The sequence below is a fragment of the Macaca nemestrina genome, chromosome 20 (genome assembly GCF_043159975.1).
Source record: "Macaca nemestrina isolate mMacNem1 chromosome 20, mMacNem.hap1, whole genome shotgun sequence".
Lineage (NCBI taxonomy): Eukaryota > Metazoa > Chordata > Mammalia > Primates > Cercopithecidae > Macaca > Macaca nemestrina.
This window is the reverse complement of record NC_092144.1, coordinates 59,435,464-59,456,099: the sequence shown is the minus strand read 5'-3', so window position 1 is coordinate 59,456,099 and position 20,636 is coordinate 59,435,464. Positions and strand designations below refer to the sequence as shown.

The 20,636-nt window shown below is 47.2% G+C and overlaps 1 protein-coding gene across 13 annotated transcripts in view; it reads left to right on the top strand.

Annotated features, from left to right (window-relative positions):
• LOC105497214 (solute carrier family 6 member 16) overlaps positions 1-11,887 on the top strand; it is a 40,030-nt gene extending 28,143 nt beyond the window's left edge. For 9 of the 13 annotated variants that reach the window (XM_071087431.1, XM_071087426.1, XM_071087429.1 and 6 more), the window contains 12 exons: positions 57-150; positions 1,276-1,784; positions 2,213-2,370; positions 2,557-2,683; positions 2,898-3,073; positions 3,311-3,421; positions 3,605-3,846; positions 7,680-7,866; positions 8,303-8,504; positions 8,951-9,110; positions 11,024-11,186; positions 11,398-11,887. In XM_071087431.1, the coding sequence (XP_070943532.1) occupies positions 1,340-1,784; positions 2,213-2,370; positions 2,557-2,683; positions 2,898-3,073; positions 3,311-3,421; positions 3,605-3,846; positions 7,680-7,866; positions 8,303-8,504; positions 8,951-9,110; positions 11,024-11,186; positions 11,398-11,667 (2,241 nt within the window). In that variant the 5' untranslated portion in view covers positions 57-150; positions 1,276-1,339 and the 3' untranslated portion in view covers positions 11,668-11,887. The other 4 variants (XM_071087427.1, XM_071087432.1, XM_071087428.1 and 1 more) reach the window with 4 other exon arrangements.
• Positions 11,888-20,636: the final 8,749 nt, after the last annotated feature.

The following is a 20,636-nucleotide window of genomic DNA, read 5'->3' as shown; positions in this document are numbered from 1 at the left end:
AACTCCAGTTTCTCCTCTCTCTTCCTCTCTTTCACGTAACTTTTTTTCTTTTTCAGCACACTCCGTGCCCGTTTTCTTGTATTTGAAGAGCCAACAGAAGTTCAGAGTGGCAGGAACTTGGAGACCAAGGAGAATAGCCCCAGATGCGAGGTAGAACACCATCCTTTTGCTGGAGATAGAGCAGTGGGTGGAGATGGAGAATGAATAATTAACAATCAATAGGTAATAAAATCAGGAGATGAGAAATGCCGTGAAGTAGAGAGAGCAGCGGGTAGGTAGCTGCTATTTTAGATAGGTGGACAGGGAAGACGTCTCCGGTGAGGCTATATTTGAGTTAAAGATCTGAGTGTTTTACAGATTAGAAAGCTCAGAAAGGTAAAGTAACTTTTCTAAGGATACAGCGCAGATTTAGTATTAAATTAGTTTAGTTTTGTTTCATTTTTAAATTCAGAAGCCCTCTATAAATAGCACTTCAGTGTTCTTAGAAATCCTTTGATTTCAGGCTGGCTGCAGTGGCTCACACCTGTAATTCCAGCACTTTGGGAGGCTGAGGTGGGCGGATCACTTGAGGTCAGGAGTTCAAGACCAACCTGGCCAACATGGCAAAACCCCGTCTCTACTAAAAATACAAAAATTAGTCAGGTGTGGTAGTGGGCACCTGTAATCTCAGCTACTTGGGAGGCTGATGCAGGAAAATCGCTTGAACCCGGTAGGTGGGGAAAAAAAATCCTTTGATTGCAGGGATTCCTGACTTTTGGGTGTGTCTGTCTCTATCCCTATGCCATGCAAGAAAACATTTCTGTTTTGTTTTGTTTTGTTTTGTTTTGGGATGGAGTCTCACTCTGTCTCCCAGGCTGGAGTGCAGTGGCCTGATCTCGGCTCACTGCAACCTCTGCCTCCCGGGTTCAAGTGATTATCCTGCCTCAGCCTCCGAGAAGCTGGGACTACAGGTGCTGACCACCACACCCAGCTAATTTTTGTATTTTTAGTAGAGACGGGGTTTCGCCATGTTGGCCAGACTGATCTCGAACTCCCAACCTCAGGTGATCCACCTGCCTTGGCCTCCCAAAGTGCTGGGATTACAGGCGTGAGCCGCCACGTGAAAACATTTCTAAGAAGTGAAACTTATGCAGGAGACTTTTTTTTATGCTTTGAATGTCAGTGGTGGTTCGGATAGAAATAAAGTTTGCTTTGAGGAGATGTTGAGGATTGTTTTGTAACTCAGTAGTTACTTGACTCTAAAATCTATAATCTACGGTTTTTGGTGTCCTGCAGGTCTGTTCAGGAAGATGAACCCTCCCTTGCAGAAGCTGGAGCTGCCCCAGGGAGTCTGTCTGGGATGAAGACAGAGGCCCAGCCTTCGACATCCTCGCTGGCAAACACCTCGTGGACTGGCACAGTGATTTCTGACACTGTCCCAGGAAGTCAAACATGGGAAGACAAGGGTCCATTTACCTGGTCTGCAGCATCTGGGACCTCAGAGGCCCAAGTTTCAGCAGCCCGGGTTGCAGAGGCTAAGGCCTGGGAGGCTCATGTTTTTGAGGCTCAGGCCAGGGCCAGTCAGCCAAAGCAAATTTCTGTATTGGAGGCGGCAACTGCCTCAATCCTGAAACAGAAATCCACGTACGAGAAGGTGCAGATGACAGAGAAGAAAGAGAGTGAGGTCCTCCTTGCCCGTCCATTCTGGTCCAGCAAAGCTGAGTACATTCTGGCTCAGGTGGGCTTCTCTATGAAGCCATCTTGTCTCTGGCGCTTTGCCCACCTGTGGCTTAACAGTGGAGGCTGTAAGTCTGGGGACCAGGAAACCTGAGTCCACAAGGGGCAAGCAGGACAGAGTCCTGTCCAGGCTTTAACTGTGAATGTTTCTGAGATATGTAGAGACCAAAGACCTGGTGCTCTGAGCAGGATAGGAGCCAGGTCCCTGGACACCTAAAATCATGAGAGGTGTAGAGGTTCAGGGTATCTGAACATGGGGATGGCAAAGCTTGAGGCCTGGGTCCAAGGTGGGCTGGAAACTAGGTACTCTGGTCTTCCAGGAATTGGGGGCCAGAAGACTGGACACTTGGGACCGTGAGGGATGTAGACATGGGTGAGCCCTGATGCCTGTGACCCTGGGGGAGGTCGCTGGTAGGGAGAATGTTTTCCTGGGCTCCTGGAGTCCAGGCACTGAAAGGACATGGTTCTCAGAGTCCCCCCTGAATCCTCTTTGCAGGCAGTTTCGCCGCCATCTACATCTTCATGCTGTTCCTGGTCGGGATTCCTCTTGTCTTCCTGGAGATGGCAGCCGGTCAGAGCATGCGTCAGGGTGGCATGGGTGTATGGAAGATCATTGCCCCCTGGATTGGTGGTGTGGGGTATTCTAGCTTCATGGTGAGGAGCCCATGGCTGCCCAGGCCTGACTTTTACACCCCACCCGCATCCCAACCCTCCTCCTGAAATGTGCCCCATGAATACCTCCATGGGTCAGATCCCTTTGGTTCCCCAATCCTCTGTCAAATCCCCTCCCTTTTCCTATCCCTGCTCTTCCTCCCCAGCCATGTCCTCCTTGGCCCCCAGGTGTGTTTCATCCTCGGCCTGTACTTCAATGTGGTCAATTCCTGGATCATCTTTTACATGAGCCAGTCCTTCCAGTTTCCCGTTCCATGGGAGAAATGTCCCTTAACGATGAACTCCAGTGGCTTTGGTGAGGAGGAAGTGAAAGAAGAGGAGAAGGGAAAAATGGAGAAGTAAAAGTAGAAGAGAATTTGGAAGAGAAGAGAGTGGGGAGGGACAAGGAAGAAGAAGAAGAAGGAAAAAGAAATGGGAGAGGGAAAGAGAAAAGGGAGGTGGGAGAGGGGATAAGAAAGAAGAGGGGGTACTTTGTCTAGCAGGCATGTCTAAAGCCAGGTCCCCCCCAGATCCTGCATGTGAACAGACAGCACCCTCCATACACTTCTGGTACCGGCAGACCTTGAAGGCCTCAGACAGAATCGAGGATGGCGGGTCACCAGTCTACAGTCTGGTCCTGCCCTTCTGTGTTTGCTGGTGTCTTGTTGGTGCTTTCATGATCAATGGGCTTAAGTCCACGGGGAAGGTGAGCCCCCAGTATTGGATTCCTTGAAATTCTCAGATGCTTTAGTGCTTACCTCACTTTGTTACTTGTTGATCTCCTAATCTCTTGCTCCTCTGGCCTTTTACTCCCACTGGCCCCTGACTCTTGCTAAGGGCTTTCTTCTAACTCCTACTCATTTCTGACTCGGAACTTTCGATCCCTCCTGTTGGTTGACCCCTACTGGTACACGGGTGCTGATATGTCCCACTCTTAATTCAGGTGATCTGTGTCTTGGTACTGCTGCCTTATTTCATCATCATTGGTTTCTTCATCCGGAGTCTGCTGCTGGAAGGGGCAAAATTTGGCCTTCAACAGTTGGTAGTTGCCAAGGTGAAATCTGTCTCCTCAATCCTCCATCAGGCCTTGTAGTGCACCACAGCTGCCTGTTCTTAGAGCTTCCTTTCCCCATTCTTTCCTTCTGCATCTCCCTCTCTCCTCCCTGCAACATTTCTATTATAGTTGTCCTCTGCTGCTTCTTTTACAACCCCCTTATACTTGTCTTCTCTCTTTCAGATATCGGATGTGTACAATGTGAGTGTGTGGTCTGTAGCAGGGGGTCAAGTTTTGTTTAACACAGGCATAGGCCTTGGCTCTGTTGCCTCCTTAGCCTCCTACATGCCCCAGTCCAACAACTGTCTCAGTGATGCCTTTCTCGTGTCTGTGATAAACCTGCTCACTTTGTTGATTGTCACATCTTTCAACTTCTCTGTCCTGGGCTTCTGGGCGACAATCATCACACATCGCTGCTGTGAGAGGTAAGGCCAGCCCCCTTGTGGAGGGTCCCAGCCCCAGGGAATTTTCAAACCCGGAGAACCTAACCTTAAAGGCGCTGCAAAGATCCACGTTCACACATTTCAACCTTGGGTGCACTTGCATACCTTCCCCATAGCTAAAAATGGAGACAATAGAATCTCCTATCATGTATTATCCTTCTCAGAGCCTTTTGTCACCCTAGAAAGAAATCTTCAAACTGAGAGATTGCCAGCTCTCCACCTCAGAGTGGATGTGCTAACAGGGATGTACTGAAAATGGCAAACATTGAAGGCTACTCTAATCCCAGATACACAACAAAATAGCATCCAAGACCACACCAGCCAGAGACCCTTCCAAGGCGATCCTTGGAAACATGGAGAGGTGGAGGCCCCATCCTTAACTGTCAACTCCTGAATTGGGGATTTCTGTCAATCTATCAGAAACTCCAAAAGGATTCTCTGTACTAGAACCTTAATTGTCTGATCACCCCTGTTTCTTATTTTTCTTATTTTTAGGCATTAATTTCAAAAACATCCATCAGACATTTAGGAAGTATTCTTTCTATACCACAGAGACTTGGACAAGTGAATCTGACCACAGTCCTTGTTTCATTAAGTTTTCAATTTTGGAGGGAGAAGGAAAGGAGAGAATGAGACAGCCAAAAACTTATGCTAACGGGTAACTGAAGTGATAGGTGGGGACAGGAGACAGCCATTAATTCTGTTTGGGCTAGTCAGATGGGGCCTTCCAGAGGAGGCAACCCTGAATTGAATTTCTCCCAGTAGTCTTTTTTTTTTTTCTTCCTCCTCCTCTTCCTTTCTCTCCCAGAGTAAGTTTGTTTGTTTGTTTGTTTGTTTAGTTTAAATTTTTGAGAACGGGGTCCCGCTACATTGCTCAGGCAGGTCTTGAACTCCTGGGCTCAAATTATCCTCCTGCCTCTGCCTTCCAAAGAGCTGGGATTACAGGCATGAGCCACTGCTTCCGGCCTCTCCTAGTAATCCTAACCCTCACAAATAACCACCATTTTCTTCTAGAAGATACCTGGGAATATACATGTGTGCGTGTGCAAGAGTTCTTGACAGCATATAGTTAGGAAAGGAATTGCTGAGTAGGGTGTGCTCATCTTCAGTTTTATCATATATTGTCTGGTTTTCAAAGTGGTGTAATGCATTACCCTGCCATCAAGGATGTGTGAGACTTCCATTTATTCTACTTTTTGCACAACACTTGATTAAACTTGGTTGGACTTTTAAATTGTTTCCAGTCTGGTGGGAGTGTAATGGTAACTTTTTGGGTATTTTCAAAAGAAACCTTTTATTATGAGCTATTACATACATATGTAAAAATGCATAAAACAAGGCTGGGAGCAGTGGCTCACGCCTGTAATGCCAGCTTTTAGGGAGGCCGAGGTGGGAGGATTGCTTGAACCCAGGAGTTTGAAGCCAGCTGGGTGAGACACCGCCTCTAACAAAAAAAAAAAAAAAAAAAAAAAGAAAAAAATGTATAAAACAATGTACAGTGTAACGAACTATGAAGTAAGCATCACTTGTATTAAGAACTAGAATAACCCTAGCTGCTCTCCATGTATCTTTTTCTAATCATAATCCCTTTACTGCTTCCCAGAGGTTAACCATCATAAAAGTCAGGATAGTGGTTATTATATTGCTTAGTAGATATGCATACATACATGATCAAATACAAAGAAAAACAAGCCCGGGTGCGTGGGCTCACACCTATAATCCCAGCACTTTGGGAGGCTGAGGAGGGTGGATCACAAGGTCAGGAATTTGAGACCAGTCTGGCCAATATGGTGAAACCCCATCTCTACTAACAAATACAAAAATTAGCCGGGTGTAGTGGCACACACCTGTAGTCCCAGCTACTCAGGAGGCCAAAGCAGGAGAAGCACTTGAACCTGGGAGGCGGAGGTTGCAGTGAGTGGAGATTGCACCGATGCGCTCCAGCCTGGGCGACAGAGCGAGTCTCCATCTCAAAAAAGAAAAAGAAAAAGCCTGCTATGGTGTTAACTGGGATTGCATCAAATCTGTAGATCATCTCTGAACCAGCTTTCCTTGCATTCCCAGTTGTGGAGAAGGGCCAGGGTCAAAGCTTCTGCTTCATTTTTATTGTGAAGGTGTAGCCCTTTGAAGTTGTCAGATTTAAGTGGGGAACTTCTATTCTGATCCTTATTTTGGGCAGGCTCTGGTGCTTTATATCTGGCCTCCATGGCCCCCTTTTGTATCTGAAAAGTCTTAAAATTGGAAACTGCAGGTCTAGTTTGTTGCATTTTGCATACATCTTTGGGACAAAGTATATTTGGAAGTCCCCTTTCTCCACTGCTTTGCCTGTACTTCAATTTTTGCCTGATGATTCCTTATTATCTTGTCAACGTTTTTATTTCATTAGAAGATTTAAAAATATCTTCCAGGCTGGGCACAGTGGCTCACGCCTGTAATCCCAGCACTTTGAGAGGCCAAGGCAGGCGGATCACCTGAGGTCGGGAGTTCAAGACCAGCCTGACCAACACAGAGAAACCATGTCTCTACTAAAAATACGAAAAAATTAGCCAGGCATGGTGGTACATGCCTGTAATCTCAGCTACTCGGGAGTCTGAGGCAGAAGAATTGCTTGAACCCAGGAGTCGGAGGTTGCGGTGAGCCAAGATTGCGCCATTGCACTCCAGCCTGGACAACAAGAGCAAAACTTGGTCTCAAAAAAAAAAAAAAAAAAAAAAAGGCCGGGCGCGGTGGCTCAAGCCTGTAATCCCAGCACTTTGGGAGGCCGAGACGGGCGGATCACGAGGTCAGGAGATCGAGACCATCCTGGCTAACACGGTGAAACCCCGTCTCTACTAAAAAATACAAAAAACTAGCTGGGCGAGGTGGCGGGCGCCTGTAGTCCCAGCTACTCGGGAGGCTGAGGCAGGAGAATGGTCTAAACCCGGGAGGCGGAGCTTGCAGTGAGCTGAGATCCGGCCACTGCACCCCAGCCTGGGCGACAGAGCAAGACTCTGTCTCAAAAAAAAAAAAAAAAAAAAAAAAATTCCTCCAGCCTTTTAAATTATTTCCAATGAGAAAATTGGTTCAAATCTCTAGCTTATTACTGGAATAGCATATAGTATTTTATTTTCTAAAATGTGATCAAACTCTACTTGCTTGCCTTTTGCTTTTATCAGTGAATCTTGGCAAGCTGTCCATTGCAGTTCTTACAGAGCAATGAGCTGAAGTTTTAAGGGTTTGTAGGAGTTAGCCAAGTGAAGAATGGTGGTGGGGGTGGAGTTGGTATTGTGTGTAAGAGGGTATGATGGGCCTTGAAACTGTAAGTAGTTAAATCTGGCCAGAACATGGAATGTGAAGAGAGCCATAGGGACATATGAGGCCAAAATGGTCAGCGGGGCTCACATCAAAAAGTGGAACCAGCAGCTGCTCTCACACAGCACAACTCCATGGGAACATTATCATCATAGTCTCTGTGCTCCCGGACATGCTGTAACAGGAGGTTTAGAAAGTTGGCTTTTACCCGTTAGTCTCAGCCAAGAGGGAAGGTAGACAGTGAATAAGAAACCCCATCACTAGAGCAGAGACCACTGGGTCCCCAAGAAGACCGTAGAAAATGCTTCTCTTAGGCTCTCCCATGGTCATAAATTCTCCAGGATTACACAAACGAATTCACGATCCTGAAGGCGGGTGCCTTCTAGGTTTCATCCCAGGCTCTATCTTACCCAGATCACTAATGCTAAGCCAGTGATAGCCATTTTTATCTTGAAGATAAAGGAAAAGGAGACCATCTCCTACTGGGCCAAATGGTTCAATTTGATTCAACCCCCTATCCCCAGGAATGCTGAAATACTTTTAAAGCTGATAAACCTAGGGAAACTGCCTCCTGACGCCAAGCCCCCTCTCGACCTGCTTGACAACCCAACCTCCATCTACAACACCTGGTTCAATGGCCTTCCCCAGCACATCAAAAGCATGGTTCTCCGCGAGGTGACTGAATGCAACATAGAGACTCAGTTTCTTAAGGTCAGTAAAAAAAACTGAGTCTGAAAGCCCTTGGCACAACAGAAATTTTAGCTTTTATTAGCACGAGAAAAAATCCCAGAAGCACCAGGATAATCTGTGGCACTTAGTAATACGAAGTACTATAGTTTACAGAATGGCCTTCCAAGGATAATGCTAGCTGGATTGATTTTTCCATGTCAGAAAAATTAATGACTCCCTCCCTCCTATCATTCAGGAGTCTGCTCACATGTCACCTTATCGGAAAGGCCCTCCCTGAAGTCGTATCTGGATTGGTGCCCACACACACTCCCACTATGGGCTGGCTTGGCGATCTGATTTTCTCAGTGATCCAGGGATTTTCAGTTTTCCAGGGAAGATAGAGTGCATACTTGTCTATATTTTTTTGTTATTGTTTAGTTCAATGACACTTCAACACCTGTTTGTTCTCTCTTTGCAGGCTAGCGAGGGCCCAAAGTTTGTATTCCTGTCTTTTGTTGAAGCCATGTCCTTCCTTCCTCTGTCTGTCTTCTGGTCTTTTATCTTCTTCCTGATGTTGCTGACCATGGGGCTGAGCAGCGCAATAGGGATTATGCAGGGCATCGTTACTCCACTCCAGGACAACTTCTCTTTCTTCAGGAAACATACAAAGCTGCTCATAGGTACTCTGACCTAGGCCCTACTCCTAACAATGACCCTGACCCCTGATACCACTGGGATTTTTTTTTTGGGACAGGGTCCCTGTAGTCCAGGCTGGTGTGCAGTGGTGTGATCTTGGCTTACTGCAACTTCTGCCTCCTGGGTTCAAGTCATCCTCCCACCTCAGCCTCCCCAGTAGTTGGGACCATAGGCATGCGCCACCACGCCCGGCTCAGTTTTGTAGTTTTGGTAGAGACGGGCTTTCGCCATGTTGCCCAGGCTGGTCTCAGACTTCTGGGCTTAAGCAATCTGCCCACTTCAGCTTCCCAAAAATGCTTGGATTACAGATGTAAGCCACCGCGCCCGGCCACCACTGGGTCTGCCACCAGTCCTGGTCTGTGACCTCTACTTAGCCCTTGTCACCCAGCCCTGACTTCTAACCTTGATCGAGATCTCATGTTTTCTCCAGTGGGACTCTTTCTGCTCATGTTCGCGTGCGGCCTCTTCTTCACTCAACCTTCAGGCAGCCACTTCATCAAACTGCTGAGTAACCACTGGATAGTCTTCCCCATCATCGTCATTGCCATATTTGAAACCATGGCTGTATCCTGGGCCTATGGGGCCAGGAGGTGAAGTCCTAAGCCCAGGTTCTCACAAAGCATGGGACTATCGGGAAGGTTGACCCCTTTCTTGTTGCCTCCACTGTTGCCCAACTAGTGTGACATAGGGACTCTTAATTTCAGAGCCTTCTGGGAAACCTTTTTATTCATTCATCCATTTTCACATATATTTTGGGTGCTGCATATGTGCCAGGCACTGTTTTAGTCATCAAGGATAGGAGCATTGAATAAAAGAAGTATTCCTATTCTCAGAAAGCTTACATTTTAGTGGTCTAGAGAGACAATAACCAATTAGCAAATAAAGAATAAAAACATTGAGAATTAATATAAGTGATAGGAAGAATCAAAGGGTGAGGTCAGATGGCCCATAGTGGGAGTGTGTGTGGGCACCCATCCAGGTCAGACTTCAGGGAGGGCCTTTCTGATAAGGTGACATGTGAGCAGACTCCTGATAATAGGAGGGAGGGAGTCATGACAAGACTCTGAGGAAAGTGCTCCCTGCAGGGAAACAGAAATTACCAAGGCCAGAGGAAACATAATGCCTGGAGTTTTTGAGAAAAAAGGAAGTCAGAGAGGCTGGAATAGAAGATATTAGGAGATGGCACTAGAGAAATGATGGGGGCCAAATCATGTAGGGTTTTGTAAGCCACTATAGGAGTCAGCTTTGTATGCAGAATGAGAGACGAAGCATTGGAAGGTTTTGAGTAGGAGAATGACATTTTCAGGTGGGAGTTACCGTTATTAGATATGTTTTTTAAAAAGGTATCTGTGGCTGCTGTGTGGAGAATAGATCAGGAAGGGTCCAGAGTGAAGCCAGGATAAGAGTTGGAAGCTATGTAATATTTCTTTTGTTTTTGTTTGTTTTTTTCTTTTTGAGATGGAGTCTTGCTCTGTTGCCCAGGCTAGAGTGCAGTGGTGTGATCTCAGCTCACTGCAAACTCTGCCTCCCGGGTTCAAGCAATTCTTCTCCCTCAGCCTTCTGAGTAGCTGGGATTACAGGCATGTGCCACCACGCCCAGCTACTTTTTGTATTCTGAGTAGAGATGGGGTTACACCATGTTGGCCAGGCTGGTCTCGAACTCTTGACCTCGTGATCACCTGCCTCAGCCTCCCAAAGTGCTGGGATTACAAGCATGAGCCACCCCTGCCTCATGAAGGCTATGTAATATTTCAAATGAGAGCTAAGAATGGCTTGGTGAAAAGTAGAAGAATTGTGGATTAAGAGAAGTGGTCTGATTCTGGAAGGTAGAGTTACCTGGGAAAGAGAACAAGATAATCTGGGAGCGAGACCTGGAAGATATAACTGTGGAATGTAAGTCTATAGTAGAGGTAGCCAGGGAAGCTCTGGGGACACAGATGATTAGTTAAGGAAGACTGGAGAGTTAGGGAAGGTGGCCTAGAGAAGAGGATGCTTGAGCAGAGCCTGGACAGATGAATAGGTGGAGATAGGGTGATGGGCACCCTAGACCAAAAGACCCCACTTGTATATTTATTGAAATTGAGAATATGTACTAAAGGAGACTCGATAGGTGGCTGAAATAAACTAGATACGTTCCCCAGGGGCCAAATGCCACTTTCTTTTATCTGTGTTGTTCACTGCTAGATATCCAGCACTTAGAAGAGTTCCTGGCACATCATAGACGTTCTGATATTTATGGGATGAATGAAAGAGACTTGACCTTTCTTCTGAGGCCATTGGATACCCATGGAAAGTTCTTGAGCAGGAGAGGGGTGTTTGGAAAATTTTCTTGGATTGGGATAGACGACAGACTGGGGAGAAGATGAGAGAGGACAAGACTTGAGATGAAACAGGAGATTAGAGATACAATAGAATGTTTGAAAGATGCCAAGGTTGGGCTGGCCCTGCCGCCAAGGTGGTGAGGCCTAACTGGGCATCCCACACTCTGGTGGCCCTTCTCCAGGTTCCTTGCAGACCTGACGATCCTGTTGGGCCACCCCATCTCTCCCATCTATGGTTGGCTGTGGCCTTGTGTGTGTCCAGTTGTGCTGCTTATCCTGTTTGTGACCGTGATGGTTCGTCTTTGTATGAAGCCGATCACCTACATGTCCTGGGACTCAAGCACTGTGAGCCTCCCCCAGGACCCAGAACCCCTTTGGGAGTGGGGGCCAGACCTTTCAATTCACTCTGGGTGAAAGAACCCAGTCATCTCATTCTTTTATGCCGGAAGACTCATGGGTCTTCTGCTTTAGTTCCCCACCCACCCTTCCCCTCCACAACTCTTCCTCTTCTCTTGGGGATTTTGATATTCTGAACCTTTTTCCCATCTCTCCACAGTCAAAAGAGGTGCTTCGACTATACCCACCATGGGCACTGCTCTTGATGATCACCCTTTTTGCCATTGTCATCTTCCCCATCCCTGCATACTTTGTATACTGCCTCATACATAGGATTCCCTTCAGGCCCAAGAGCAGAGACAGGCCTATTACAGCCTCCACATCCCTATCCCTAAGTCACCAGCTAACACCCAGTAAAGAGGTTCAAAAGGAAGAAATTCTACAAGGTGATGAAACAAAGTACCCATCAACCTCTCATGTGACTTCTTAACTTCATTCATTTGGCTTCACATCACATATCCCTTAGAACAGATCCAATGGGCAACTCTTAATATCAGCTTGCAACTGTTGATGTCCCTGGTTCCAGAACCACTTTTATTTCCAAGAGGAGGGCATTCTTTGGAGGGGGTTCATAGGGCCTGGCCTTGCAATCCCCTCCTTGGTCCCATCTTATCTGGTGACCACCATCATTGTTTTCCCCATCATCTTCCTCAACACACATACATGTACAACTTATATACAATACTAGTGATGTCTACCAGTCCTGCTACTTCTGGGGTGCCTGTCTCCTGGAATGGAGCTGGAGGAGTAATGCTGTTGGTCAATAAATCAGTCTACATTAACTCCAGGATGTAAGCAGATCTTTTTTTTCTATAGATGTCTCAGATGTTCAGTTTTCCTGTCACAAGGCTTCCAGTCTGTATTCATTTTCACACTGCTAATAAAGACATACCTGAAACTGGAAACAAAATGGTTTAATTGGACTTACAGTTCCACATGGTTGGGGAGGCCTCAGTCATGGTGGAAGGCGAAAGACACTTCTTACATGACGGCAGCAAGAGAAAAAATGAGGAAGAAGCAAAAGCGGAAACGCCTGATAAACCCATCAGATCTCGTGAGACTTATTCACTATCATGAGATTAGCATGGAAAAGACCAGCCCCCATGATTCGATTACCTCCCCCTGGGTCCCTCCCATAACACATGGGAATTCTGGGAGATATAATTGAAGTTGATGTTTAAATGGGGACCCAGCCAAACCATATCATTCTGCCCCTGGCCCCTTCAAATCTCATGTCCTCACATTTCACAAGCAATCATGCCTTCAGCATTAACCCAAAAGTCCAAAGTCTCATCTGAGACAAGGCAAGTCCCTTCCACCTATGAGCCTGTAAAATCAAAAACAAGCTAGTTACTTCCTAGATACAATGGGGTTACTGGTATTGGGTAAATACAGCCATTCCAAATGGGAGAAATTGGCCAAAGCAAAGGGGTTACAGGGCCGATGCAAGTCCAAAATCTAGAAGGGGAGTCAAATTTTAAAACTCCCTGATCTCCTCTGACTCCAGATCTCACATCCCGGTCATGCTGATGCAAAAGGTGGGTTCTCATGGTCTTAGCTCCACCTCGGTGGCTTTGCAGGGTACAGCCCCCCTTCCAGCTGCTTTCACGGGCTGGTGTTGAGTGTGGCTTTTCCAGGCTCATGGTGCAAGCGTTCAGTGGATCTACCATTCTGGAGTCTGAAGGACAGCAGACCTCTTCTCACAGCTCCACTAGGCAGTGCCCCAGTAGGAACTCTGACTCCACATTTCCCTACTGCATTTCCCTCCCTAGCAGAGGTTCTCCATGAGGACTCTGCCCCTGCAGAAAACTTGTTCCTGGGCATCCAGGCATTTGTATACATCTTCTGAAATCTAGGCAGAGGTTCCCAAACCTCACGTCTTGACTTCTGTGCACCCACAGGCTCAACACCACGTGGAAGTTGCCAAGGCTTGAGGCTTCTACTATCTGAAGCCACAGCCTGAGCTGTACATTGGCCCCTTTCAGCCATGGCTGGAGTGGCTGGGACACAGGGCACCAAGTCCCTAGGCTGCACACAGCACAGGGACCCTGGGCCTGGACCACAAAACCACTTTTTCCTCCTGGGCCTCTGGGCCTGTGATGGGAGGGGCTGCCATGAATGTCTCTGATGTGGCCTGGAGACATTTTCCCCAGGGTCTTAGGGATTAACATTAGGCTCCTTGCTACTCATGCAAATTTCTGCAGCTGGCTTGAATTTCTCCTCATAAATGGGTTTTTCTTTTCTACTGCATCATCAGGCTGCAAATTTTCTGAACTTTTATGCCATTTCCCTTTTAAAACTGAATGCTTTTAACAGCACCCAAGTCACCTTCTGAATACTTTGCTGCTTAGAAATTTCTTCTGCCAGATACCCTAAATCATCTCTCTCAAGTTCAAAGTTCCACAAATCTCTAGGGCAGGGGCAAGATGCCACTAGTCTCTTTGCTAAAACATAACAAAGAGTCCTCTTTGCTCCAGTACCCAACAAGTCCCTCATCTCCATCTGAGACCACCTCATCCTGGACCTTATTGTTCATATCAGCATTTTTGTCAAAACCATTCAATAGGTCTTTAGGAGGTTCCAAACCTTCCCACATTTTCCTGTCTTCTTCTGAACCCTCCAAACTGTTCCAATGTCTGCCTGTTACCCAGTTCCAAAGTTGCTTCCACATTTTCGGGAATCTTTTCAGCAATGCCCGACTCTACTGGTACCAGTTTACTATACTGGTATAGTTTGTTTTCATGCTGCTGATAAAGACATACCTGAAACTGGGAACAAAAAAGTTTAATTGGATTTACAGTTTCACATGGCTGGAGAGGTCTCAGAATCATGGCAGGAGGCGAAAGGCACTTCTTACATGGTGGCGGCAAGAGAGAAAATGAAGCAAAAGTGGAAACCCCTGATAAACCCATCAGATCTCATAAGACTTATTCACTATCATGAGAATAGCATGGAAAACACCAGCCCCCATGATTCAATTACTTCCCCCTGGGTTCCTCCCACAACACATGGGAATTCTGGGAGATACAACTGAAGTTGAGATTTAAATGGGGACACAGCCAAACCATATCACAGTCTTTCTAAAGCCAAATGTCCAGCCCTGAGTTCCCGCCCTCCCCTTGCTCTGGCAAACTCAGATGCTAGATCACTAGGCTTGCCTTATCCAGGGGCTGGCCTTTAGCCAAGGGAAACCTGGGAAATGGTGACTTCAACAAAGATGGGAAAGATATTAATGCGCTTGCTACTGATACATGATAATCCTATTATAGGCCTAAAGTTATTTCTAAAAAGTTGCACTCGAGGTTTTAACATTGTGTTGTGGACTGAGTACATCTGTAAATCAGTGCCACAACCAGTTACTAACAAGCTGTTTTGCTGAGCCCACCAAGGGTCCCATTGCTGCTCAGTACCGGAAACCACTGGTTTCTATCCCAGGATCAAATCAACTGAACTTGCCCAGTGGATGATCACTGAGTGGGTCTCTGAGAACTTGTGAGAGGGTAGTGCCATGAGGGTGCTGAAGTTCTCCCCACAAAGAGACTGGGGCCTGTCAGTTACCTGCTGGAGATGGGGGCAGAGGTGACTGGGATTCCCAAAGATCCAGGAAATGGGTTTCCCTTAAATGCTCAGAGATCTCAGCCTTTTAGATTGCTTAGAGCCCACGGGTAAGTTTCAGTGATAAAGGAAAAGAAGACACCCCCACCACTGGCAGGCAGGACTCAAGAGGTGGGTCTGCAGAAAGGAAAGAGCAGAGGCACCCGGAGTTTCCAGACCTCTGAAGTCTGGCTCTTCAAGCTGGAAGACAGGAGGGCTGGAGGGCACGTGCCGCTCCGTGTCATCACCCATTGGCTCCTGTGCTCTATTAGCCCAGCCCCTCCATCCCCCAGTCCAAATGCTTTATCTGCTTGAAGACTCATGCTATTGAATCGGGTCATGTGGGGATGGGAGAGAGAAGGCGGTGGGCTCCTCCTTCTCATCAAATAGTCCGGGTCTTCAACCTCCTCCCTTTTGGGAACCCAGGCACTCATCCTCCTTTCTGCCTCAAGGCCCCTCCCACCCACCTCCCCACCATCCTGGTCCAGTTTTGGAGGTGGAACTTGGGAGAGGGGGATTGAAAAGTAGGGGCTTACAATCTCAAAAAAAGAAAGAAAGAAAAAAAGTATTTTATTTCCTTCTTAGTATCTGTTTCTTTCTTTCTCTCTGTCTTTCTTCTTTTTTTTTTTTTTTTTTTTAGTTTAATGTATTTTAATAGCAAGCTTACAGGAACAGCACAGAATTCAGACAACATTAAAAACATGTACTTGCATGTAGGACAACTCAGTTAGAAAAGTATAGTGATGGATGGAATCTACTGTATGATAAAAATGCTACAAACACCATTTAGTTGCCATCAATAAGAAATTTACTTGTTTTAAAAAAAATCCAAATGCTGGCATTGTCCAGAAAAATTTAACAGGTTTATTTATAATTATTATAAAGTTGAACCGCTGAAACTTGTTCACTGAAACATTTTAACTTGCATTAATGCTTTACGCCTGTGCATTTATATTAAAAATTCACACACAAATGAAAATGGAAAAACTGCCAATACCTGATTTCTGTCCCCTATTTTTCCACTCGCAATCATATACTTAAGTACCTTTTGACCCCATGGAAAAAAAATATCTAACGTTCAGAACTACCAATAACAGGAAGAAGATACTTTTTTTTTTTTTTTTGAGAATGAAATGTTTCCTATCATAGTGGATTCTTAAGCATGTTCTCCACGTATGCGGCGTGCTAGCTGGATGTCTTTTGGCATAATTGTTACACGTTTGGCATGGATAGCACACAGGTTGGTGTCTTCAAAGAGGCCAGATAGGCCTCACTTGCCTCCTGCAAAGCACCGATAGCTGCGCTCTGGAAGCGCAGATCTGTTTTAAAGTCCTGAGCAATTTCTCGCAGCAGACGCTGGAAAGGAAGTTTGCGAATCAGAAGTTCAGTGGACTTCTGATAACATCTAATTTCACGGAGCGCCACAGTACCAGGCCTGTAAGGATGAGGTTTCTTCACCCCCCCACTAGAGGGCGCACTCTTGCGAGCGGCTTTTGTAGCCAGTTGCTTCCTGGGTGCTTTACCACCGGTCGATTTGCAGGCAGTCTGCTTTGTACCAGCCGTGGTACAGAGACGTCCTTACTTACCCCCCTTCTCCTTCGGGTGGAGCTTGGCGAGCGAGAGGCAGCGCTGGCATTAGAGAGCGACGGCGGCTGCGAACACAATTCTCTTTTTTTTTTTTTTTTTTTTTTTTTTTTTTTGAGACAGCCTTGCTCTATTGCCCAAGCTGGAGTGCAGTGGCGCGATCTCAGCTCACTGCAACTTCCACCTCCCAGGCTCAAGCAATTCTTACGTCTCAGCCTCCCAAGTAGCTGGGATTACAGGTGCACACCACTGCGTCCAGCTAATTTTTGTATTTCTAGTAGAGGTGGGGTTTTGCCATGTTGGCCAGGCTGGTCTCGAACTCCTGGCCTCAAGGGATCCGCCCGCCTCAGCCTCCCAAAGTGTGTGAGTCACTGCACCTGGCCTAATTCTGCTTTCTAATTTGCCTCCCTGACATGCGGGACACTTCAACAGGGATGGCACCAGGTTCAAGAGGCTGACGAAGAGACCCAGGGCTAGCAAACGAGACATAGGGTTTATTTGAGGGAACTTACAGGGTGATCCGGTGGTGGTGAGCTGGATGGGAGAACCACAACCACCTGCAAAATGCATGCAGTTTACATAACACTTTCACTTAGCACCCTCCCCCAGCAACCTCCATGCAGCAGCCCTCAACCTCAGGGTGTGCTTCAGTTATTGCTGCCAGGCGTGTCTACCAGATACCCTCCACTCCAGCATACCCACCTTTTGTGTTTGTTTTTGTTTTTGTTTTTTGTTTTTTGTTTTTTTTTGAGATGGAGTCTCTGTCGCCAAGGCTAGAGTGCAGTGGTGTGATCTCGGCTCACTGCAACCTCTGCCTCCTGAGTTCAAGTGATTCTTGTGCCTCAGCCTCCCAAGTAGCTAGGATGACAGGCCCTCGCCACCACACCCGGCTAATTTTTGTATTTTTAGTAGAGATGGGGTTTCACCATGTTGGCCAGGCTGGTCTTGAACTCCTGACCTCAAGTGATCCGCCTGCCTTGGCCTCCCAAAGTGCTGGGTTTACAGGCGTTAGCCACTGCGACCCGGCCACTCTAACATACCTTTGAATGGCCCTCACATTCTTATGCCATTCTTCCACCATTTCCCTGGGGTCAGGTATGCAGAGGAGCATTGCAGCCTGAACCACAGCAGCAATACAAACTACAACAGAAAAGAATAATGAATATAAAAGTGGCTTCAGGTACTCAGGTTCGCTGCTGGGATGCACCATGGCAGGCCCGCAGTGGAGGAGAGGGGCAGCTCTCTGCAGATCCAACAGTCTGTTTTGTTCTGGAGAGAGACCACCATCTGTGCCCAGCTGGTAAGAGGTTTGCTGCATACCATCTATGGGTGAAAAGTGAGATGTTTAGTGAGTACAAGAAGGAGCAAGTCATGGTCATTTTTTTCTTTTTGAGACAGAGTTTCACTCTTGTTGCCCAGGCTGGAGTGCAGTAGCTGGCTTTCGGCTCACTGCAACCTCCGCCTCTCGGGTTCAAGCAATTCTCCTGCCTCAGCCTCCCGAGTAGCTGGGATTATAGGCGCCTGCCATCATGCCCGGCTAATTTTTTGTATTTTTAGTAGAGGCAGCGTTTTGCCATATTGGCCAGGCTGCTCTCGAACTGCTGACCTCAGGTGATCCACCCGCCTTGGCCTTCCAAAGTGCTGGGATTACAGGTATCTACCACTGCACCCAGCCTCATGGTCATTTTACAAGAAACAGGAAGTCGTGTCCTTCTCAGAGAGCACCACCCCCGGCAGTGGCCTGGTGCTTGGTTTGCAGTACCAAATAGGTTGGCCCCATCTCTACAAAGTGTCATGTGAGGCTGGAGTAAGACAATAGGGATATTATGCAGTGTGGGCATCCAGATGCTAGACTGTTACATGCATCCCCCAGGTGCGGTGAAGAATGTTCTTCCATATCAGCCCCCCAAAGGGGACTGCCTGCTACCGTCCAGTCCTGTGTTTCTCCTTATGGTAGGTGCATGGTAGGCCCCTTAAAGACGGTGCCCAGATGTCAGTGCACAGGACTATTGGGTCCGGCTCCTAGAAGCAACCATCCAGGCAGCTTGCAGCTCAGCCCATTGGTTACTATGTCCTTTGCCTGTGTCGAGCCAGACACTCTCAGTGGACAGGGGATACAGGTGCAAGGATTGCCTCGTGACAAGCCATCTGTGTACCAGGCCTGGTCAGGAATTGGGCCTTGTGCCTCTTATATAAAGGAGGGAATCTGTGGAAGCTCAGTGCCTCTGTCAAAGACTGTCCTTCAGCTGTCACGTAGGTGACAGGGCCAAGCAGGAAACAGAGCCCTGTGCTAGTTTGTGTACTTCTGTTGCAGGCACCCATGCCATTTAGCTACAGTTTGTTTCTGGGCATTCCCAGATTTTGGTTTCTGGGAAACCAAAATTCGTGCCTCAGCCTCCTGAGTAGCTGGGATTATAGGCACATGCCACCACACCTGGCTAATTTTTGTATTTTTAGTAGAGATGGGGTTTCACCATGTTGGCCAGGCTTGTCTTGAACTCCTGACCTCAGGTGATCCACCTGCCTTGGCCTCCCAAAGTGCTACTCGGGAAGCTGAGACTAGGATAAAAGCCTTTATCCTAGTCTAAAGGTGTCCTACTTTAGACTAGGATAAAGGCTAAGGCCCCAGGATCCCGATAAGAGCAATGGTGGCTGGGTGTCTGGAGACTGCCGGCCACTCATAGAGCTAGCTAACTATATATTGGTCACCTAAGAATGCATAGTCTGGCTGGGCACGGTGGCTCACATCTATAATCCCAGCACTTTGGAAGGCTGAGGTAGGTGGATCACCTGAGGTCAGGAGTTCGAGACCAGCCTGGCCAACATGGCAAAACCCTGTCTCTACTAAAAATACAAAAATTAGCTGCGCATGGTGGCAGGCACCTGTAATCCCAGCTAACCTACTATGGGGTACTGGGTATATACTAGCATGGGATCCCCTTTGGAACATCTTCCACTTGCTATAAGGCATAACACGTAGCGTGGAATTGTAGCTCCATGACACTATAATCTAACTTCAGTCCCCTTCCATAGCTGGAACCAGAATCCTAAAGGCACAAGTTTGTGTCCTTGCCTTTGCCACCGGTCCCAGTTGGCCACCTTCTTGACTAAGTGGTACAGTGGCCTAAGGAGTTGAGCCAAATGGGAAATAAAAGGACACCACGGCCTTAGAAGAAGAACTAAGGTTTGCAGCCACTTTGGTGGTGTAGGATGTGGGTAGGCCTGCACCGTATCTAGAATGGGAAATTGAACACCATTAGTCTTAGCCAATCAGGTGACATCAAGTATTTGACTGATAAGCCTGGACCCCGCCTTTGTCTGCATTGAGGGCCCATCCGGTTAACCAAGTGAGACAGGAAGGTGAGGGCTATAGAGACTCAGAAGTTAGCTGGAAAAAGACTCAGAAGTTAGCACGATATCATCAATGTAATGGAAAACATGTACCCTCTCCAGGGTAGTCCATCTACTGAGGTCTGTGGCCACTAGGCGTTGACAGATAGTGAGGCTATGGAAATATTCCCAAGGCAAGAGAGTAAAGGTATAACTGTTCTCCTTCCCAGGTGATAAGGTTTGGCTTTTTTTTTGTTTGTTTTTTGTTTTTTGAGACGGAGTCTCGTTCTGTTGCCCAGGCTGGAGTGCAATGGCGCAGTCTCTGCTCACTGCAATCTCCACCTCCCAGGTTCACACCATTCTCCTGCCTCAGCCTCCCAAGTAGCTGGAATTACAGGCATCCACCACCACACCCAGCTAGTGTTTGGCTTTGTGTCCCCACCCAAATCTCATCTTGAGTTGTAATCTCTGTAATCCCCACGTGTCAGAGAGACCAGGTGGAGGTAATTGAATCATCCGGGCAGCTTCCCCCATACTGTTCTCCTGGTAGTGAGTGAGATCTCGCGAGATCTGATGGTTTTATAAGGGGCTCTTCCTCCTTCGCTCAGCCTCATGAAGAAGGTGTTTTTCTTCCCCTTTGCCTTCTGCTGTGATCGTAACCTTCCTGAGGCCTCCCCAGCTATGCTGAACTTGCTGAACTGTAAGTCAATTAAGCCTCTTTCCTTTATAAATCACCCAGTTTTGGGCAGTCCTTTGTAGCAGCGTGAAAACGGACTAATATACCAGGTGAATGCAATGACAAAATGAGGTGCGTCCAGTCCCTCTCCTATCCTCATCAGAAAGGAGGCAATATGAGAACGGCTGCATACATTAGGGGGCCACTTTATTGAA